The sequence below is a fragment of the Solanum lycopersicum genome, chromosome 7, assembly GCF_036512215.1.
Source record: "Solanum lycopersicum chromosome 7, SLM_r2.1".
Classification (NCBI taxonomy): domain Eukaryota; kingdom Viridiplantae; phylum Streptophyta; class Magnoliopsida; order Solanales; family Solanaceae; genus Solanum; species Solanum lycopersicum.
The window spans coordinates 55,657,699-55,674,230 of NC_090806.1; the positions used below are offsets into that span (position 1 = coordinate 55,657,699).

Below are 16,532 nucleotides of genomic sequence, written 5' to 3' on the forward strand. Positions count from 1 at the left end.
AAATCAATTAATCAAAGTAACTAGGGTTTACGTGTTCCACACAGGTTCATAACTTGATAAGTCTAACTATAACAATTCTTTCCTAGTATATTGCATGCAAAGTGATAAGTTAAATATTTCTAAATCCTTGGTTCGACATCTAGAAAATTTCACTCCGCACCTTGGTCCGGCTACGTGTGTTGTTGTCCTAACCATTATCTTTACCTCATATTAAACATCGTATTCGATATTTGACTAAGTTATTACCTCGTACCAATCAATACTAGCCTCTTAGATAGTATACACTAAATCTATATTGATAATTCTTTTCCTATTATCTACCTCCTTGGGCCGGCAAGTAGAATTAAGGAAAGTTCTAATGTTGGCCATCCGTTAAAAAGACTTCTGAACGAAAGAATTATCAATACATTCAAGACACTATTCTAGAATTGTTATTTTAGTTAGGTTTTACCTCATTATTAGCCTATAGTTCCCACGACCCTAGTTATGGAGTTTAGTTACCCATAGTCATAATTATAATATTCAGATATGTGATATAAGAATTCATGCACTTCCATCGATGAGAAAGAGTAAAATCCGAAAGATCACTTGATTAATCAACAAAAGTCACAAACAGTGAATGATAAAAGTCTCAAGATAATCAATAATCTCTCAAAGAGTCTAAAAAATAATCAAGAGTCTCCCAATATTCAAAGCTCTAACAATGATCCAGAGTCTAACCTTAAAAAACGAGGTTTTTTGAACTATTTATAGAAAATAAAAACCTAATCAAACACGGACTCTATTTGCTGGAAATCTATCAAAAATGCGGTTGGATCGACGGACATCGCGACGGATCGTCGTGGTCACGACAGACCGTCATGGACTCTGTCGTCCCATACTTGATGAAATTTCTTCTACTCTCTTCATTACCCTCAGCGGCAGGTATGACGGATCGTTATGAGCACGACGGTCTGTCGAAGGTCTCCGTTCAAAAACTTGAACTCTTGGAATATGGGTTCTGGGGCTACTTCTCTGATCTTCATGATGAACCTGCAGGACGGACCGTCATGGCTACGACGGTCCGTCACGTTTTCCGTAACCCCACACTTGGTCAGACTTCCCGATCATCCTTCAGCAGCTGCACTACGCTGCCACCTACGGACCGTCACAAACATGACGGGCCTGCACAAGCTCTGTAGGTAGTCTCTTCTGCTTTTTTTCGCTCAAAAACCTCCTCATTTTTGGATAGATTTCCTGCAAATAAGGAGAAACTTATATAAAAATTAGCACAAAAAGGCTTTTGGACATACTAAACTTAAGGAAAAAGTATTAATAATACCGTGACACCACGGTATATCAACACCCTCAACTTAAATTTGTTGTTTTTCCTCAAGCGACGCACTATGACTCAATACACAATCTTTGTACAATAGTATCCATGTTTTATCCTTTGTAATCACTTGGCTATCAATCCTGATCAATATCATCATATCTATGCATGCTATCACTATTAGGCTTGAATTATGTAGAATCATACCATGACACAGACTCACCATGCACTAAAACCTATCCTCTTCAATTTCTCACCGAGGTGGTAATACTTCCGGTAATGCAACTAGTGTCCTCACTTCAAAACAAAATCCTCATTTTTCACACAATGAGTTCAGTCTGAGTATAAGGATTACTTTTCAACACTCACTCTCTGAACAAATTCACACTCATTCATACCTATTTCCATAAGCTTGCCTTATTTTCACTTCTTTAAGTTCGCTATACAACCCTTAGGATCACGATAGGACTTTCTTAGCTTGTAACATAGGATCAGGGTCAGGTAGGGTATATTTGGGTATACTTTAGTGACTTTTTTCCCTCCTAGACATATCGGCTAAGCATACCATTTTCTATCATTTTATTTTGCCCAGTTTCCCACATTCTTTCACCTTGCTATTTTCCCTTTTGTTCTTCATTTGTGTAAGTAACTCACTTCTTTTCTTGCTTGTTTTTTTTTTCATTTTTACTTTTCTTTCAACTAATTTTTGAGTCACTTTACTTTTGTTCTTTCTCTCTCTTTATTCTTTCAACTCCACTTTCCAGAGCATTCCTCATAATAGCCACCTTCAACTCATTGTTTTGCCATGAGTCAAAGTACACAATACCCAAAGTTGGGTCAGGGCCATAAAATGGTTGTTTACTGCATTAGGCAACCTCAACTTACGCTTTTGGCATAAGCTGAGGTGCACATGTCCAAGGAGGGACCAGGGCCAACACATTATTCCCAGAAAAGATAAGTTGGGGTGAGAAAGAAAGGTCTAATTTAAGCTAAAATCATTTGGATAAAAGAAGGATAAATTTCATTTGGTTTTCTTTTATTTAGGCTAAAAATGGGCTATATTGAATAATGACCTATGATCCTTTCCTAATTGTCTATTACAACTTACTTTTAGGAGGACTAACCAGACAAGTTCTAGCTCAGTACAAATAGTGGACTATTCAAATCTTCCTCACAATCACTTGGCATCTCATCACTCTACCAGATTATAAGACACCTAGTTCGAATTTTAGACTTAGGGTCATGCAGTGGTGTACCTCTATGTCATGCTTAGAGCCACACATTTATCAATTACTATGCCTAGTCATGCATCATTTTCCATTTTATCAGGATATCATTTTAGCCATCATGCTCCAGAATCCAACTATGTACACAAGATATAGACATGCCAGTTCAGTGGAAAAAGTAATCAGTCTTTCGAGGAAAAATAACACAACCAAGAAAACCCCAAAAGAGGATAGTAAATTGGGCTACTCAGACTTCACCCTAGCACTCACTTTCCATTTACCCCATCCCCAATAAAAGACATGCAATTGTCCCCAATGCATAAAAAAAATTCAATACTAGAGTGGTAGGTGAAGCAAACCTGGGGCGCAAAGCGCAGACGATCAGCAAGCTGGTGGGTCCGATTCCTCGGAACCCACTACCTCTGTAATCTGGACACCCTCAGTGGTGTCCTCAGCATCAACAGCAACTATCAGCAGTGCCTCCGCTATCTCCACAGTTCTGGAGCTATACGTCCCAGTAGCTAACTCTTCTGCTCTCATCTGACGCGCCCCCTCTTTAGCAAGCCAGGCTCTCCTCGTCTCCTCCATCTCACGGTGCTCCTTCTTCCGTGTTCGCGCCTCGTCCTCCTCTCGACCCCTGCTCCTCTTCGCATGCTCTCAAGGGGGAGGTTGTGGAATCTCTGAAGTGGCAAATAGGGTCGCCATCACTATGTCTTCAGCAGGATCTACAGAAGGGGCCTCAGACTCAGGCACCTAGCCTCTAAGATCATATCAATATCTGCGCGAAGACTGTCGACCGCAGCCAGAAGGGTCGACACATCCACCGGAGATGCTGGACGGGCTAGCACTCGCAACTCAAAGGCATCCAAGCGCTGATGAACCTCATCGATCTTCCTCTCTATGTGCTGGAAATTTCTCCGCTCCAAGCGCTCTTCTGCCTCAAGAATAGACCTATCCATCCAAGGCTGGATATGATGCAGAAGTGTACCAATTTGCGCCTCTAATTTCTTTACCCTAGCAAGCGGTACCTGAGCGGGTAAAGGGGTTGAGCGAGAGGAGCTGGGGGAGGTGCTACTACCCGGGATAGACTCGACCGTGGTAGTGTTAGTGGAAGCTGCCTGCGTAGTCGTGCGGGCCTGCGCTACCCTATCAGCCAGATTGTCACCAAGTGGAGGCATCTCTGGATGGGGCCCTCTGCGTAGAGCCAACTCATTGGCCTCATCTCTGATGAGGCCAATATCAATAGTGTCCAGAGGGGTCTTGAGCTGATCAACGTGCCATATAGGCACACCTGCGGATCTGCATAGAGAAAATATCATGCACGGGAAAGGGTAAATAGTTCTGACCTTAAAATCCCTCTTAAGCATGACAGCCTATAGAAGCAACGCAAAATCCACCTCGAACCCGTCTATCATTGCCTCCATAAGTACTGCTCGATCCCATATGTCGATATTATCAGCGGCTGTAGGGGAAAGGCAGTAGCAGGCAATCAACCATAAAAAATTCGCCGTAAAAGTAAGATTGGCCTTCTTGATTGCCCCCTTCAGCTCAGTCATCCAATCGGCACCCTCTCCATCAACGGACAAGTGCAAGGCCATCAACCTCTTGGTGGTCTCTCTCAGCGATGGCTCACGCAGAAATTGGTCATCTTTGACAATCTTCCATCGGTAGTCAAACTCGTAAGTGAGAGGGGTCCGATTAGCATCAACATTCTCACCGTATAAAAACCAGCAAATAGCAGGCAGGGAGATATCAACCAGAACGCCACGTACGCAGACCTGCTCCAGTGGGTCCTGTTTGGCAGGGCCAGCACGCCTATCAATCTATGATCGGAGAGTCGCTACATAGGATACATAGAACTCTTGGACCAGCTCTTCACTATAACGTCCCAACGGATGTGCTATCCACTCCTGTCGATGTATGGTGAAGATATTATGGATCTTAGGCATCATCGGGACACCTCGGTGAGGACCCGCCGCTCTAATGTAAGTGACCGAGTCATAACTCCTTTGTCATTCAGGAACTTTGCATCAGAAGAGACTTGAAACTGTCCGCTGTCACACCACTGGTTGCGCTGGTCAGTAACCGTGGTGAGAGCACGATCTGGTGAACCGGGTGTGGATTCCGAATTGTCAGCCTCATCAGACGAGGCCTACGCTGCACCGTGGTGGGTGCGGGAACCTCAGCAGATCCGGAGGCTTCCGCCGACCACGAAACTCCTAAGGAGCCAGACGCTCCTTCTTCATTAGTGGCTGACCCAGAATGTGTGCCGGTCAGTGTGCGCTCCTTATCAGACTGAGAGGCAGTGACTACGCCGGACACCACCTTTTTGGGTGTTGCTCTGGCAGCACGGGATGGGGTGGAAGTGCCTGGGGGCATGTACTCGGGGACACGCTTATCATCAGAGCCAATGACCAGGCGGGCAGACGGGTTGACAGACTTCGATCGCCCGCGTGCATAGACTCGATCTTGTTTTGGTGCCATAGTAGATGGTACCTATAAAGGATCAATATTAGTACTAGAAGGAGATAATAAGACAAGCAAAACCACACAAAATAAATAAAAAATAATTTAAAATAAAATGACATTGCTATAGTAACAGTGAAACACAACCAACCAGGTGACGGTTCGTCGTGAGTACGACGGACCGTCATGGGGTCCGTCGTGTCGTACTTGGACTATGTTTATATGGAGAACCTTGAAGGAGAGTCTCTGACAAGTATGATGGTATGTGCAGGACGGACCGTTCATAGGTACAACGGTGCGTCGTAGGTGTCCGTCAGAGGACACTTGAAAAAAAATATGGAGACCCTTAGGAAAGGGGTCTCTGACCATCGAAAAGGTCATGCAGGACGGACGTCACAGGTACAACGGTCCGTCGTAGGTGTTCGTCATAGGAAACTTGAAAGAAATATGGAGACCCTAGGAGAGGGATCTCTGACCGTCATGACAGTCATGCAGGACGGATCGTCGAGGGTATGACGCTCCGTCGTAGTTGTCCGTTTGAGTGCACTTAGAAAAATAGAAAGAGACCCTTAGGAAAAGGGTCTCTGACAAACAGAACGGTTGTGCAGGACGGATCGTCGTAGGTATGACAGTCCGTCGCATGTGTCCGTTGAAGGACACTTAGAAAAAGTGAGAGACCCTTAAGAATAGGGTCTCTGAAAACCAGAACGGTTGTGCAGGACGGACCATTGCGGGAACAATGGTCCGTTGCATGTGGCCGTTGGTGGACACTTGGACAAACATTGGACAGTTGAGTATTAGGGAGGTTGGAACGGACCCAATGACGGTCTATTATGAATACGACGGTCCGTCATCGGGGTCTCATTCTGTAATTTAGTGACAGGACTGGAGATGCCCCATTCATCCCCTATGACCCAAATCGAATTGGTAGTGTTTTGACCTACATTTGTCTAACCCAAATACCTAGTAAACTAGCAATGGTAAGGCACTTATTTCTAGTGTTTTAGCACGGCAATTTCAGGATTTTTTTTAACATAGGTTAGACAATATATGAGAAAAAATGAATGTATCAAGAAGAACTAGACTACTACTAATTGCTAAAAAAAAATGCAATATAAATGAGTAGAAATTAGAGACATATACCTGAGAATTTGAGAAAAACAAGAGGAAAAGGTATTTAATGATCAAGTAGACACCCACAAAAGGAGCTCACCGACTAGTAGATGATGGCTTTTAGGGTTTTGGAAAATATGGGGAAAATGATAGGTTGAAGAGAGAGATGGTTTTGGAAGATGAAAAGGGAGGGAAATAGGAGGAAGAGTGAAGGAATGGGGTGAAATGAAGGGTTGGGGGTTTTAAATTTTGAATTTGTTTAAAAAAACCCAGACGGGTCGGGTCGGGTATGCCTTATTAAGGACGAGATGATTCCACGACGACGGTCCGTCTCATATGTGACGATGCATCGTTGGTTTCGTCGCATGTGCCTTAGTTTGAAAATAACAGAAAGACGTACCTGGCATGACGGATTCATGCGACGTTCCGTCGCAGGAGCAACGGTCCGTCACTATATCCGTCAAGAACTGCTGCAGAGTAATTTTCTGCAGAATTTCCTGGTGATGTGCCTGCTTTTTAAAAACCCATTAGTAGAAAATGCTACCATTACTAGAACGAAAAACTATAAGTATTGGGTTTCCTCCCAACAAGCGCCTGATTTGACGTTGCGGCACGACTGAGGACACTTGATTACTCAGATTTTATCATGATGGCATGCCTCGATCACTTTATTCACCGATTCAGCATGCCCGAGATAGATTTTTATGTGTTGTCCATTCACCTTGAACCGCAAACCCTCCTTAGTTTCCAACTCAACTACTCCATGAGGGAATAGTTGGGTAACTAAGTAAGGACCAGTCCATTTGGACTTGAGCTTGCCCACAAACAATCCCAACCTAGAATTGAATAAAAGCATCAAATCCCCGACCATAAACTCTCGTTTTTCAATTTTTTTGTCATGTTACTTTTTCGTTTTTTCTTTTTATAGGGCTTATCTTTCATAAGCTTTCAGGAGAAATTCATCGAGTTCATTCAACCCAGTTAACCGTTGTTCTGCAGCTTCGCTCCAATCCATTTCAAATTCTTCATAACCCACATGGATTTATGCTCTAACTCAAGCGGAAGATGACAAGCTTTCCTATATACAAGTTGGTATGGAGACATACCTATGGGACTATTATATTTTGTCCGGTAGGCCCAAAGGGCATCATCAAGCTTCCTTGATCAATCCGTTCTACTAGCGTTCACTGTTTTTGACAATATCTGTTTGATCTCCCGATTCAAGGCTTCAACTTGCCCACTAGTTTAAGGGTGGTAAGGAGTAGACACATTATGGAGAACCCCATATTTCTCCAATAACCCCTTGAACATTTTGTTGCAGAAGTGGGAGCCCCCATCACTAATAATTTCCCTTGGGGTGCCAAAACGAGAGAATATATTCTTTTTTAAGAATGCAGTGACACTCTTCCCTTCATTGTTTGTGAGGGCAATGTCTTCGAGCCATTTAGATACATAATCAACCGCTACTATAATGTACTTCATTCCATGAGAACTCACAAAAAGGCCTATAAAGTCAATACCCCAAACATCAAATAACTCAATCACAAGACCAGGGTTTAGAGGGAGCTCTTGCTTTCTTGAAATGCCACCATCTCGTTGGCATCGATCACATGCTTTAGCAAACTCATGAGCATTTTGATGAAGAGTTGGCCAGTAGTAACCACATTGTAATATCTTATGAGTGGTTCAGATACAACGTGATGTCCACCAACAGGTGAGGAATGGCATGCTTCTAACACACTCAAACTTACTTCTCAAATAAAAAAGTAAAGTGGTCGTGTCAAGTTAATAACCCAACTAGTGAGGTTGGGATCGTTCCGATGAGGAAAATAGTTTAGACTTAACTTCAATATATTACTACTATTGTTCAGTCAATTACTTCATTGGAAAGCAAAAATTATAAAAAAGGGGGTTTCTATTCCTAAATAAATGAAAATAACTAGAAAATGAATGAGACAACTAACAACTTCGAATGTTGGAGTTAAATCAATTAATCAAAGTAACTAGGGTTTACCTGTTCCCCACAGGTTCATAACTTGATAAGTCTAACTATAACAATTCTTTCCTAGTATCTAGCATGCAAAGTGATAAGTTATGTATTTCTAAATCCTTGGTCCGGCATCTAAAAAGTTTCACTCCGCACCTTGGTCTGGCTACGTGTGTTGCTATCCTAAACCTTATCTTTACCTCATATTAAGCATCGTAGTCGATACTTGACTAAGTTATACCTCGTACCAATCAATACTAGCCTCTTAGATAGTATACACTAAATCTATGTTGATAACTTTTATTCCTATTATCTACATCCTTGGTCGGCGAAGTAGCATTAATGCAAGTTCTAACCTTGTCCATCCTCTAAAAAGAATTCTAAACGAAAGAATTATCAATGCATGCAAGACACTATTCTAGAATTGTAATTTTAGTTAGGTTTTACGTCATTATTAGCCTATGGTTCCCACAACCCTAGTTATGGAGTTTAGTTACCCATAGTCATAATTACAATATTCAAATATGTTATATAAGAATTCATGCACTTACTTCGATGAGAAAGAGTAAAATCCGAAAGTTCACTTGATTAATCAGCAAAAGTCACCAACAATGAATGATAAAAGTCTCAAGATAATCAATAATCTCAAAAAGTGTACAAAATAATACAAAGTCTCCCAATATTCAAAGGTCTAAAAATTATCCAGAGTCTAACCTAAAAACGAGGTTTTTCGAACTATTTAAAGAAAATAAAAACCTAATCAAACAAGGACTCTATTTACTGGAAATCTGTCCAAAATGCGGCTGGATCGACGGACATCGCACGGATCGTCATGGTCACGATGGACCGTCATGGACTCCTTCATCCCATAGTTGATGTAATTTCTTCTTTTTCTCTCTTCATTACCCTCGACGGCAGGTATAACGGATCGTTACGAGCACGACGGTCCATCGAGGGTCTCCGTTCCAAAACACTTGAACTCTTAGAATATGGGTACTGGGGCTATTCTCTGATCTTCATCACGAACCTGCAGGACTGACCATCTTGGCTACGACGGTCCGTCACATTTTCCGTAACCCCACACTTGGTCAGACTTCCCCATCTTCCTTCAGCAGCTGTACTACGCTGCCACCTACGGACCATCACAAGCATGACGGACCGTCACAAGCTCAGTAGGTGGTCTCTTCTGCATTTCTTCGCTCACAAACCTCCGCATTCATCTTTGGACAGATTTCCCGCAAATAAGGAGAAAATTATATAAAAATTAGCACAAAAAAGCTTTTGGACACACTAAACTTAAGGAAAAAGTATTAATAATATCGTGAAACCACGGTATATCAACAACCTGAACTCAAATCAATCTCTGGAAAGTAACTCACCCTTTTGAGATGGTTAAACAAATCATGAATCCTATGGAATGGATACTTATTCTTTACAATAAATTTATTCAATTTTCAATAATCAATACACATTCTAAGTGAATCATCTTTTTTTTTCACGAACAACACTAGTTAACCCTATGGACATATGCTTGGTTGAATAAAACCCTTATATAGAAAATCCTTAAGTTATGCTTTTAATTCCTGCAATTCAACCGTGGCCATTCGGTAAGGAGGGATCGTTGGGTATTGTATCCAACAATAAATAAATGCTGAAATCTATTTACCGCCAAGGAAGAATTCTGGGCAAGTCATCGGGAATGAATTCCAGAAAAACCTTAACTACTTGGACAGACTCTAAAGGAGGAGTCTCGAACTCCATATCCTTGACTCTGACAATATGATAGAGACATCCCTTAGAAATCAACTTACAAACTTTTAGACAAGAAATATTTGACCTCGACAAATATAAATCCCCCCTCTTCCATTCAAAAATGGGTTCATTAGGAAATTAGAAATTGACTACGTAGGTTCTACAATCAATTGAAGCAAATCTAGCATGTTACATCCCTAATATGACATAAAAGTCCAACATATCAAGTTCTACAAAATCAACCAGTGTGACTCTATTGGGCTATAAAATCAGACAACCCCTATAGACTCTTTTCGCAACTAAAGAATCACCCACCGAGGTAGAAACCGGAAAGGATTTATCTAAGTTATCGGAAAGCAAATCAAATTTCATAGATACTAAAGGAGTTACAAAAGACAAAAGTGGAATCGAGATCCAATAATGCATAAACACTTGTTGAAAATACTTGGAACATTCATATTGAAAATACTTGGAACATACCGATAACAATATCCATAAAGCTATCTTGATCACCTTGGGATAAAAGTGCATAGAAACGATTCTTCTTAGGAGCATCGGGGTTAGGAGCACATTCTTGTGCTTGAGCACTTTACCTTCCTTTCACCTTCATCATATGACAATCTCTCTTCATATGTCCACTCTTGCCATAACCATAGTAATTACCCGTACCAACTAGGCACTTGCCTTCCTGTCTCTCATCACACTATGCACAATTTGGCTTTTCAACATAAGGACCACTGCTCTTATTTCCTTTGGTTTGGGTTAGACACCACACCTTTGTTTACCCTTGGAGTTATAGAAAGACATTGGTTGGAAAACCTCTTTTTGAATTTTTACTTATCTTGAACTTTAAGTCTAACCGTAGAAGGTTTTCATCATTGATCCTTGACCTCTTCATCTCCTTACCAACTTGCTTAAGTTTTTTTCTCCTCAATTTGTTCGACATGAACCATGAGAGGAGAGATGTCCATGCGAGGGATCAACAAAAACTGACCTACATTCATTAACCACAAGATTGAATATCCCCACAACAAATTTGTTCATCATAGCACTAGAGTCCGCCACCATAGTAGGAACATGTTTGGATAGTTGAGTGAACTTGACACTATAATCTTTCAATCTCATACCCCCTTGATAAATATTGATACATTTTTGCATTTTTCTCTCCCTTAATTCTAAGGGAAAAACCTATCAAGAAATTTTTTCTTAAACGATGCCCAACTAGCAGAACCCACTCTAATTGGTCTCTCCTCCTTCCATTTTTCTTACGAAATTTTAGCCACATCTTTGAGATAGGAGACTAGTTCTACCTTTTCTTCAGAAGATATACCCATAGCATCTAGCACCTTGACCACTTTATTGATGAATCATCAGGGATCCTCCTCTACTTTTGATCCAAAGACAGTAGATGGATTTATCCTTGTGAAATCCCTATTTCAAGAAGCGGATGTTCTAGAATTTGGATTCACTTGCACCCTAGTGTTCCTAGCCACTTGTGTGGACAATACTTGAGTCAAACTATGAAAAGTGGCCCTTATCTCGACATTAGATATAACCCTTCTTTAATAGGAACTTGAGGATTTTAAAGAGCTTGAAGGGGAACCGCCTCATTCACATTATCCTCCTAGACCCTCCTTTTATTAGTCCTTCTTGTATTCATTACCTATGATCACAATAAAGTGTTATAAGAAAAGACTAGAGAGTGTTGAGACTCTTAGGCACAACCAATGAATGAAAAAACAAGTGAAAGTTCTTAAACATCTCATACCCTCTTATTCATAAGTATGGCGCGCTAGACATCCTTGAAGAAGAGTCAAGTTAATGTGGTATGTGATACATCAATCCTTCATTCTTCTCAACCTAATTCTCTAATACCAAGTTTTTCATGACTCGAGAGCACTCCCTAGTCATAACCAGCGTAGTCAACCTCAAAGAGGTCTTAGACAGGCCCTTAGCATTCATCACCGCATACTACATTTATATGTCAAAACATCATAATCTTCAGAAGCATACCATAAGATGAAACCAATCATATTCATGATATTCATACACAGCTTACAATGCATAATACATAATCATCATAATCATAAAAGAACCCTATTACAGCCACATCTTAAAATCATACATGTGCAATGTGCAAGAGAAGCCTCATTCCCTCCCTTCTACTATGTAGAACTCCTCAACAAAATCCTAGTAGGAGTCATATCCTTTTGTTCATTCTTTCATACTTTTACTTTTACATTTAGGAAAGAATTGCAATAACCGACATAGACCATGTAAGTTATATGGAATGTTGTGTTCTACTCCCATGCCTAAAAGAGAGGGTTTCCACTTGCCTAAGGTGGAAACTTTCATGCTATCTATCTAAGTGGAACCATTAAGCCATCATGCTATGTGGGTATATAGTTTAAGGACAAATAGATTGCTACTAGAAACACGGACTTACTAACGTAGAAGTTTTCTATCTCATGAGACAACACATATTCCTAATGTAGAAGAAACCCATGTGGAGTTCCGGACTTGCTAAACGTAAAATCCCCCATCTCATTTTCATGCCCTCTCGGTGTACACATTTATCCCCTTTATCATTCATCTTTAGTCATTACATAAGTTACACATTAGTCATTAATAGACACTCATGTAAACATGTTATCATAATAGCTCATATGTGTTCATAAGTGAGAATGATCCTTTCAATATAGAATAACTTGCAAGTGAGTAAGTCTTTCACTTTATCATTACATTATAATCATGAGAACTAAATTTCAACATATAACAATCTTATCTATCATGCGTATATACTTCTTAGCTAATTACAGTATATAGGGTTTAGGATGAGGAAACCTTGTCATCAAAACCACAACAACATAATAGACATCAATACTTTTCAACTAATTCAACTTTCATACATAACTTCCATGGAGAACAAACCTTCATACGTTTTTGCCCTTCAAGGGACTTGATACTTCAATAAACCCAACCATTCATAATCAGCAAATATCATAGGGTAGTTCATGAAGTAATAACACAACTACCATTGACATAAAAAATTGGTATGTTCCTTAACTTCAACCGATCCAAAATATCAAAGCCATGATTTATGAAATTAGGGAAGAACATGATTCGAAGGTAATTTCATGTGAACAACAACAATTACACATATTTATACAGATAATTAACCCTAACTAATCATAATAAATCATAATTAATCCATGAAATTCGTTTAAGAATGAAACCCATGAGTAAACATAAAACCCTAGCTTCTTGGGAACCTTTATAAATCTTAATTTGAGGGGACCTTTTAGGGAAGTATTCCCAAGAGAGAAAATAAATCATACCTTGTTAATCTTCAAAGAATTATCTAAGATAGTTCAGTCCTTGATATGCATTGAGTTAGAATGATGTGGGTAATGGGGTTGGGGTCCTATAGTTCAGTTTAGTTAGGTAATTACATAACTAACCTACACCATTAACCCCTACTTAAAATACTAATTTGAACTAGGACCCCTAACTTAAAAACTAAAAGTTGACCCCTGGCGCCATTGACGGACACTATTGACACCCCTCAACTAATTGACGGTCTATCCTACGTGGGTTTGGTTCTGAGAGTGGTTTTGGGAATTCTATGGTGAGTATACTAAGTGTCAACTTACGAAGCCACCCATACTTGTGAACCCATTGACGAGCCGTCACTAGGCCTCGTGAATGGCTGCTGCAATTTTGCAGGTTTCTGCCCCAAAGTTTGGATCCTCTATAAGGATCCCTAGGGTGGTCCTTGGGGAGTCGTACCTAGATGTTTTGATCCTAAACATACTGTTTTAACTATTTATATCATTTCCAAAATTTTTAACCATTGTAAAACACTCCCAAACCTTCACAAGACCCTATAATAACTACTAGTTCAATTTGGCTATTTTCCAGACGTCATTGTTGTTTCTTAATATTTAGGTATTAACACTTACAAAACAAGTTAATCATATTATTTTATGTCTATAAACATGATGTTAACCTTTTTTAAGTCATTCATAATATTAGGTTCTAAATTAGGTCATTTGATTTCTAGGGTGTTTCAATTATCGTCTTTATTGATGATATCCCCATTTACTTTATGAAATAAAAAGAACATGTGAATCATTTGAGGCTTGTTCCTAAAACTCTCAATGAACACCAGTTATTCGCTAAGTTTAGCAAATGTTAGTTTTGGTTTCAATCCCTTGCTTTTCCGGAGTCATTTTATTTAGCAATGGGATTGGGTGGATTCGCAGAAAAAAGAAATAGTGAAACAATGGCCCAGACCTACCTTTTCTACATGTATCAGAAGTTTCTTGGGTCAAGTGGGTTATTACAGAATTTTGTTGAAGGATTTTCATCCATGACCTCTCCATTGACTAAGTTGACCTGTAAATTGGTTAAGTTTCAATGGTGAGATGATTGTGAAAAAAGCTTCGCAGAACTGAAAACTACGTTGACTACAGCTTCTTCTTTGACTCTAGCAGAGGGTTCAGATGGTTATGTGGTTTATTTTGATGCATCCAGAGTAGTCCTAGGTTTCGTGTTGATGCAGCAAGGTAAGGTTATAGCTTATGCTTCAAGACAACTTAAGGTGCATAAAAAGAACTAATCGACCCATTACCTCGAGTTTGTAGCAGTGGTGTTTGCACTTAAAGTTTGGAGACACTACTATTATAGTGTTAATGAAGACGAGTTCACCGACCATAAGAGCCTTCAATATGTGTTCAACTAGAAAGATTGAAATCTTCTCCAAAGAAGATGGCTTGAATTCCTCAAGAATTATGACATGAATGTGCATTACCATCCAGGTAAGGAAAATGTAGTAGCAAATGCCCTTAGAAGATTATCTATGGGTAGCATAGCACTTTTTGATGAACAAATAAAAGAGCTAGTGAAGGATGTTCAAAGTCTTGCTCGTTTAGGGGTTCGTCTCTTATAACATATCAGATGATGGAATATCTCAAAACGAATCAGAATCTTCATTTGTGGAGAAGGTTAAGGAAAATCAAGACAATGATCAAATCTTGCTTGAACTTAAGTGTGTAGTCCACAATTAGAGGGTGGAGGTTTTCTCTAACTGGGAAGATGATGCACTTCTATATCAGTGTAGATTGTATGTGATTGATGTGGGTGATTTTAGACAACATATCATTGATGAAACCCATAACACCATATAATTTATTCATCCAGGTTCCACGAAGATGTACCGCGATCTATGGAAAGTTTTTGTTGTGGAATGGCATTAAGAGGGATATAGAAGACTTTATAAGTAAGTGTCGTAATTGCCAGCAACTGAAGGTAGAGAATAAGAAACTAAGGGATATGAATACAGAGATCTACAAACCAACTTGGAAGTGGGAAGTGATCAACATGGATTTAATTATAGGGTTACATCACACTCGCAGAATGAACGACCCCATTTGGATGATGGTTGACAAAATGACTAAATCTTCACTCTTTTTGGCAGACAAGACAGATGACTAATTCTTCACTCTTTTTGGCAGACAAGACTACAAATTCCGCGAAAGAATATACTAAGCTTTACATTGATGATATAGTCAGGTTGTATGGTTTTTTTGTCTATCATTTAGGATAGAGGTCCTAAGTTTACCTCTCATCTGTAAGTTCATTTAATAAAGCTCTCTGTATTCATGTTAATCTCAACGCCATATTTAATCTATGGTTGGATGGAAAGGCAGAGCATACCATTCATAACTTAGAGTACGTATAAAATGTTCACCTACAATGATAGTTATGATTCCAGCATAGTTACCATTTTGACATACATATTGCCCCTTATGAGACATTGTATGTGCGTAAATTTAAATCTCATGTTAGTTGGTTTGATGTATGAGAAATAGACTTTATAGGAACAAATTCAGTCTATTATGATATGGACAAAGTGTAACTCATTAGAGATAGACTTAAGACAATCCAGAGTCGCCACATGTCTAATGCAGTTGTAAGGAGAAAGAAACAAGAGTTCCAAATGGATGATTGGGTTTTCTTGAAAATGTCGCCTATGAAAGGGCTAGTAAGATTTAGAAAGAATGGGAAAATCAATCCTAGATACGTAGGCCCTTACAGTATCTTCAATAGGGTTGGTAAAGTGGCGCATAAGTTAGAGTTCCCAGTACAACTAACACTAGTACGTCCAACTTTTCACATTTCACTGTTGAAGAAGTGTGTCGGTGATCCAGCAACCATAGTGTCATTAGAGAGTGCGGCTGTGAAAGATAGTCTTTCTTATGAGAATGTACCAGTTGATATGCTCAATCTTCAATTTAGACGGTTGACAAATAAAGAAGTCGTTTCAGTCAAGGTTTTGTGGAGGATCCAGTCCATAAAGGGAGCTAATTCTGAAGTAGAAGCATCCATAAAATCCAAGTACCCTCACCTCTTTCCTTATGATTCCACTCCAGCTTGAGGTAATAGTTCATCTTTTGTTTTTATGTCATTCATACGTAAAATCAGTTTTAGCATCATGATCCTTTAGTTTGTATTTGCATTTTCACTATATTTGAATATTCATGGAACTCAATTAAGTCAGAAATTCAATCTTCAAGTTTAGTAGTAGGGTTGCAGATCTTTCCCTCAATTTTAGCTAGTTTATTCATCATTAGAGTAAGAATTATACCAAGGGGGAGATATTGCAATACCGAGA

The 16,532-nt window shown here is 39.6% G+C and overlaps 1 protein-coding gene across 1 annotated transcript; it reads left to right on the forward strand.

Moving 5' to 3' along the window:
- Positions 1-14,099: 14,099 nt before the first annotated feature.
- LOC138337512 (uncharacterized) lies at positions 14,100-16,295 on the forward strand. The gene is made up of 6 exons (XM_069287427.1): positions 14,100-14,256; positions 14,350-14,424; positions 14,677-14,792; positions 15,059-15,229; positions 15,336-15,430; positions 15,785-16,295. Exons 1-6 carry the CDS (start codon positions 14,100-14,102, stop codon positions 16,293-16,295), a joined length of 1,125 nt encoding a protein of 374 aa, XP_069143528.1.
- Positions 16,296-16,532: the final 237 nt, after the last annotated feature.

Excerpts from the sequence above, each read along its gene's own strand:
- LOC138337512 (XM_069287427.1), top strand. The coding sequence starts at position 14,100 with ATGGGATTGGGTGGATTCGCAGAAAAAAGAAATAGTGAAACAATGGCC. Across the intron at positions 14,425-14,676 it reads TTTCGTGTTGATGCAGCAAG|GTAAGGAAAATGTAGTAGCA; the intron begins GTAAGGTTATAG and ends ATTACCATCCAG. Across the intron at positions 14,793-15,058 it reads AAAGTCTTGCTCGTTTAGGG|GTTCCACGAAGATGTACCGC; the intron begins GTTCGTCTCTTA and ends TTATTCATCCAG.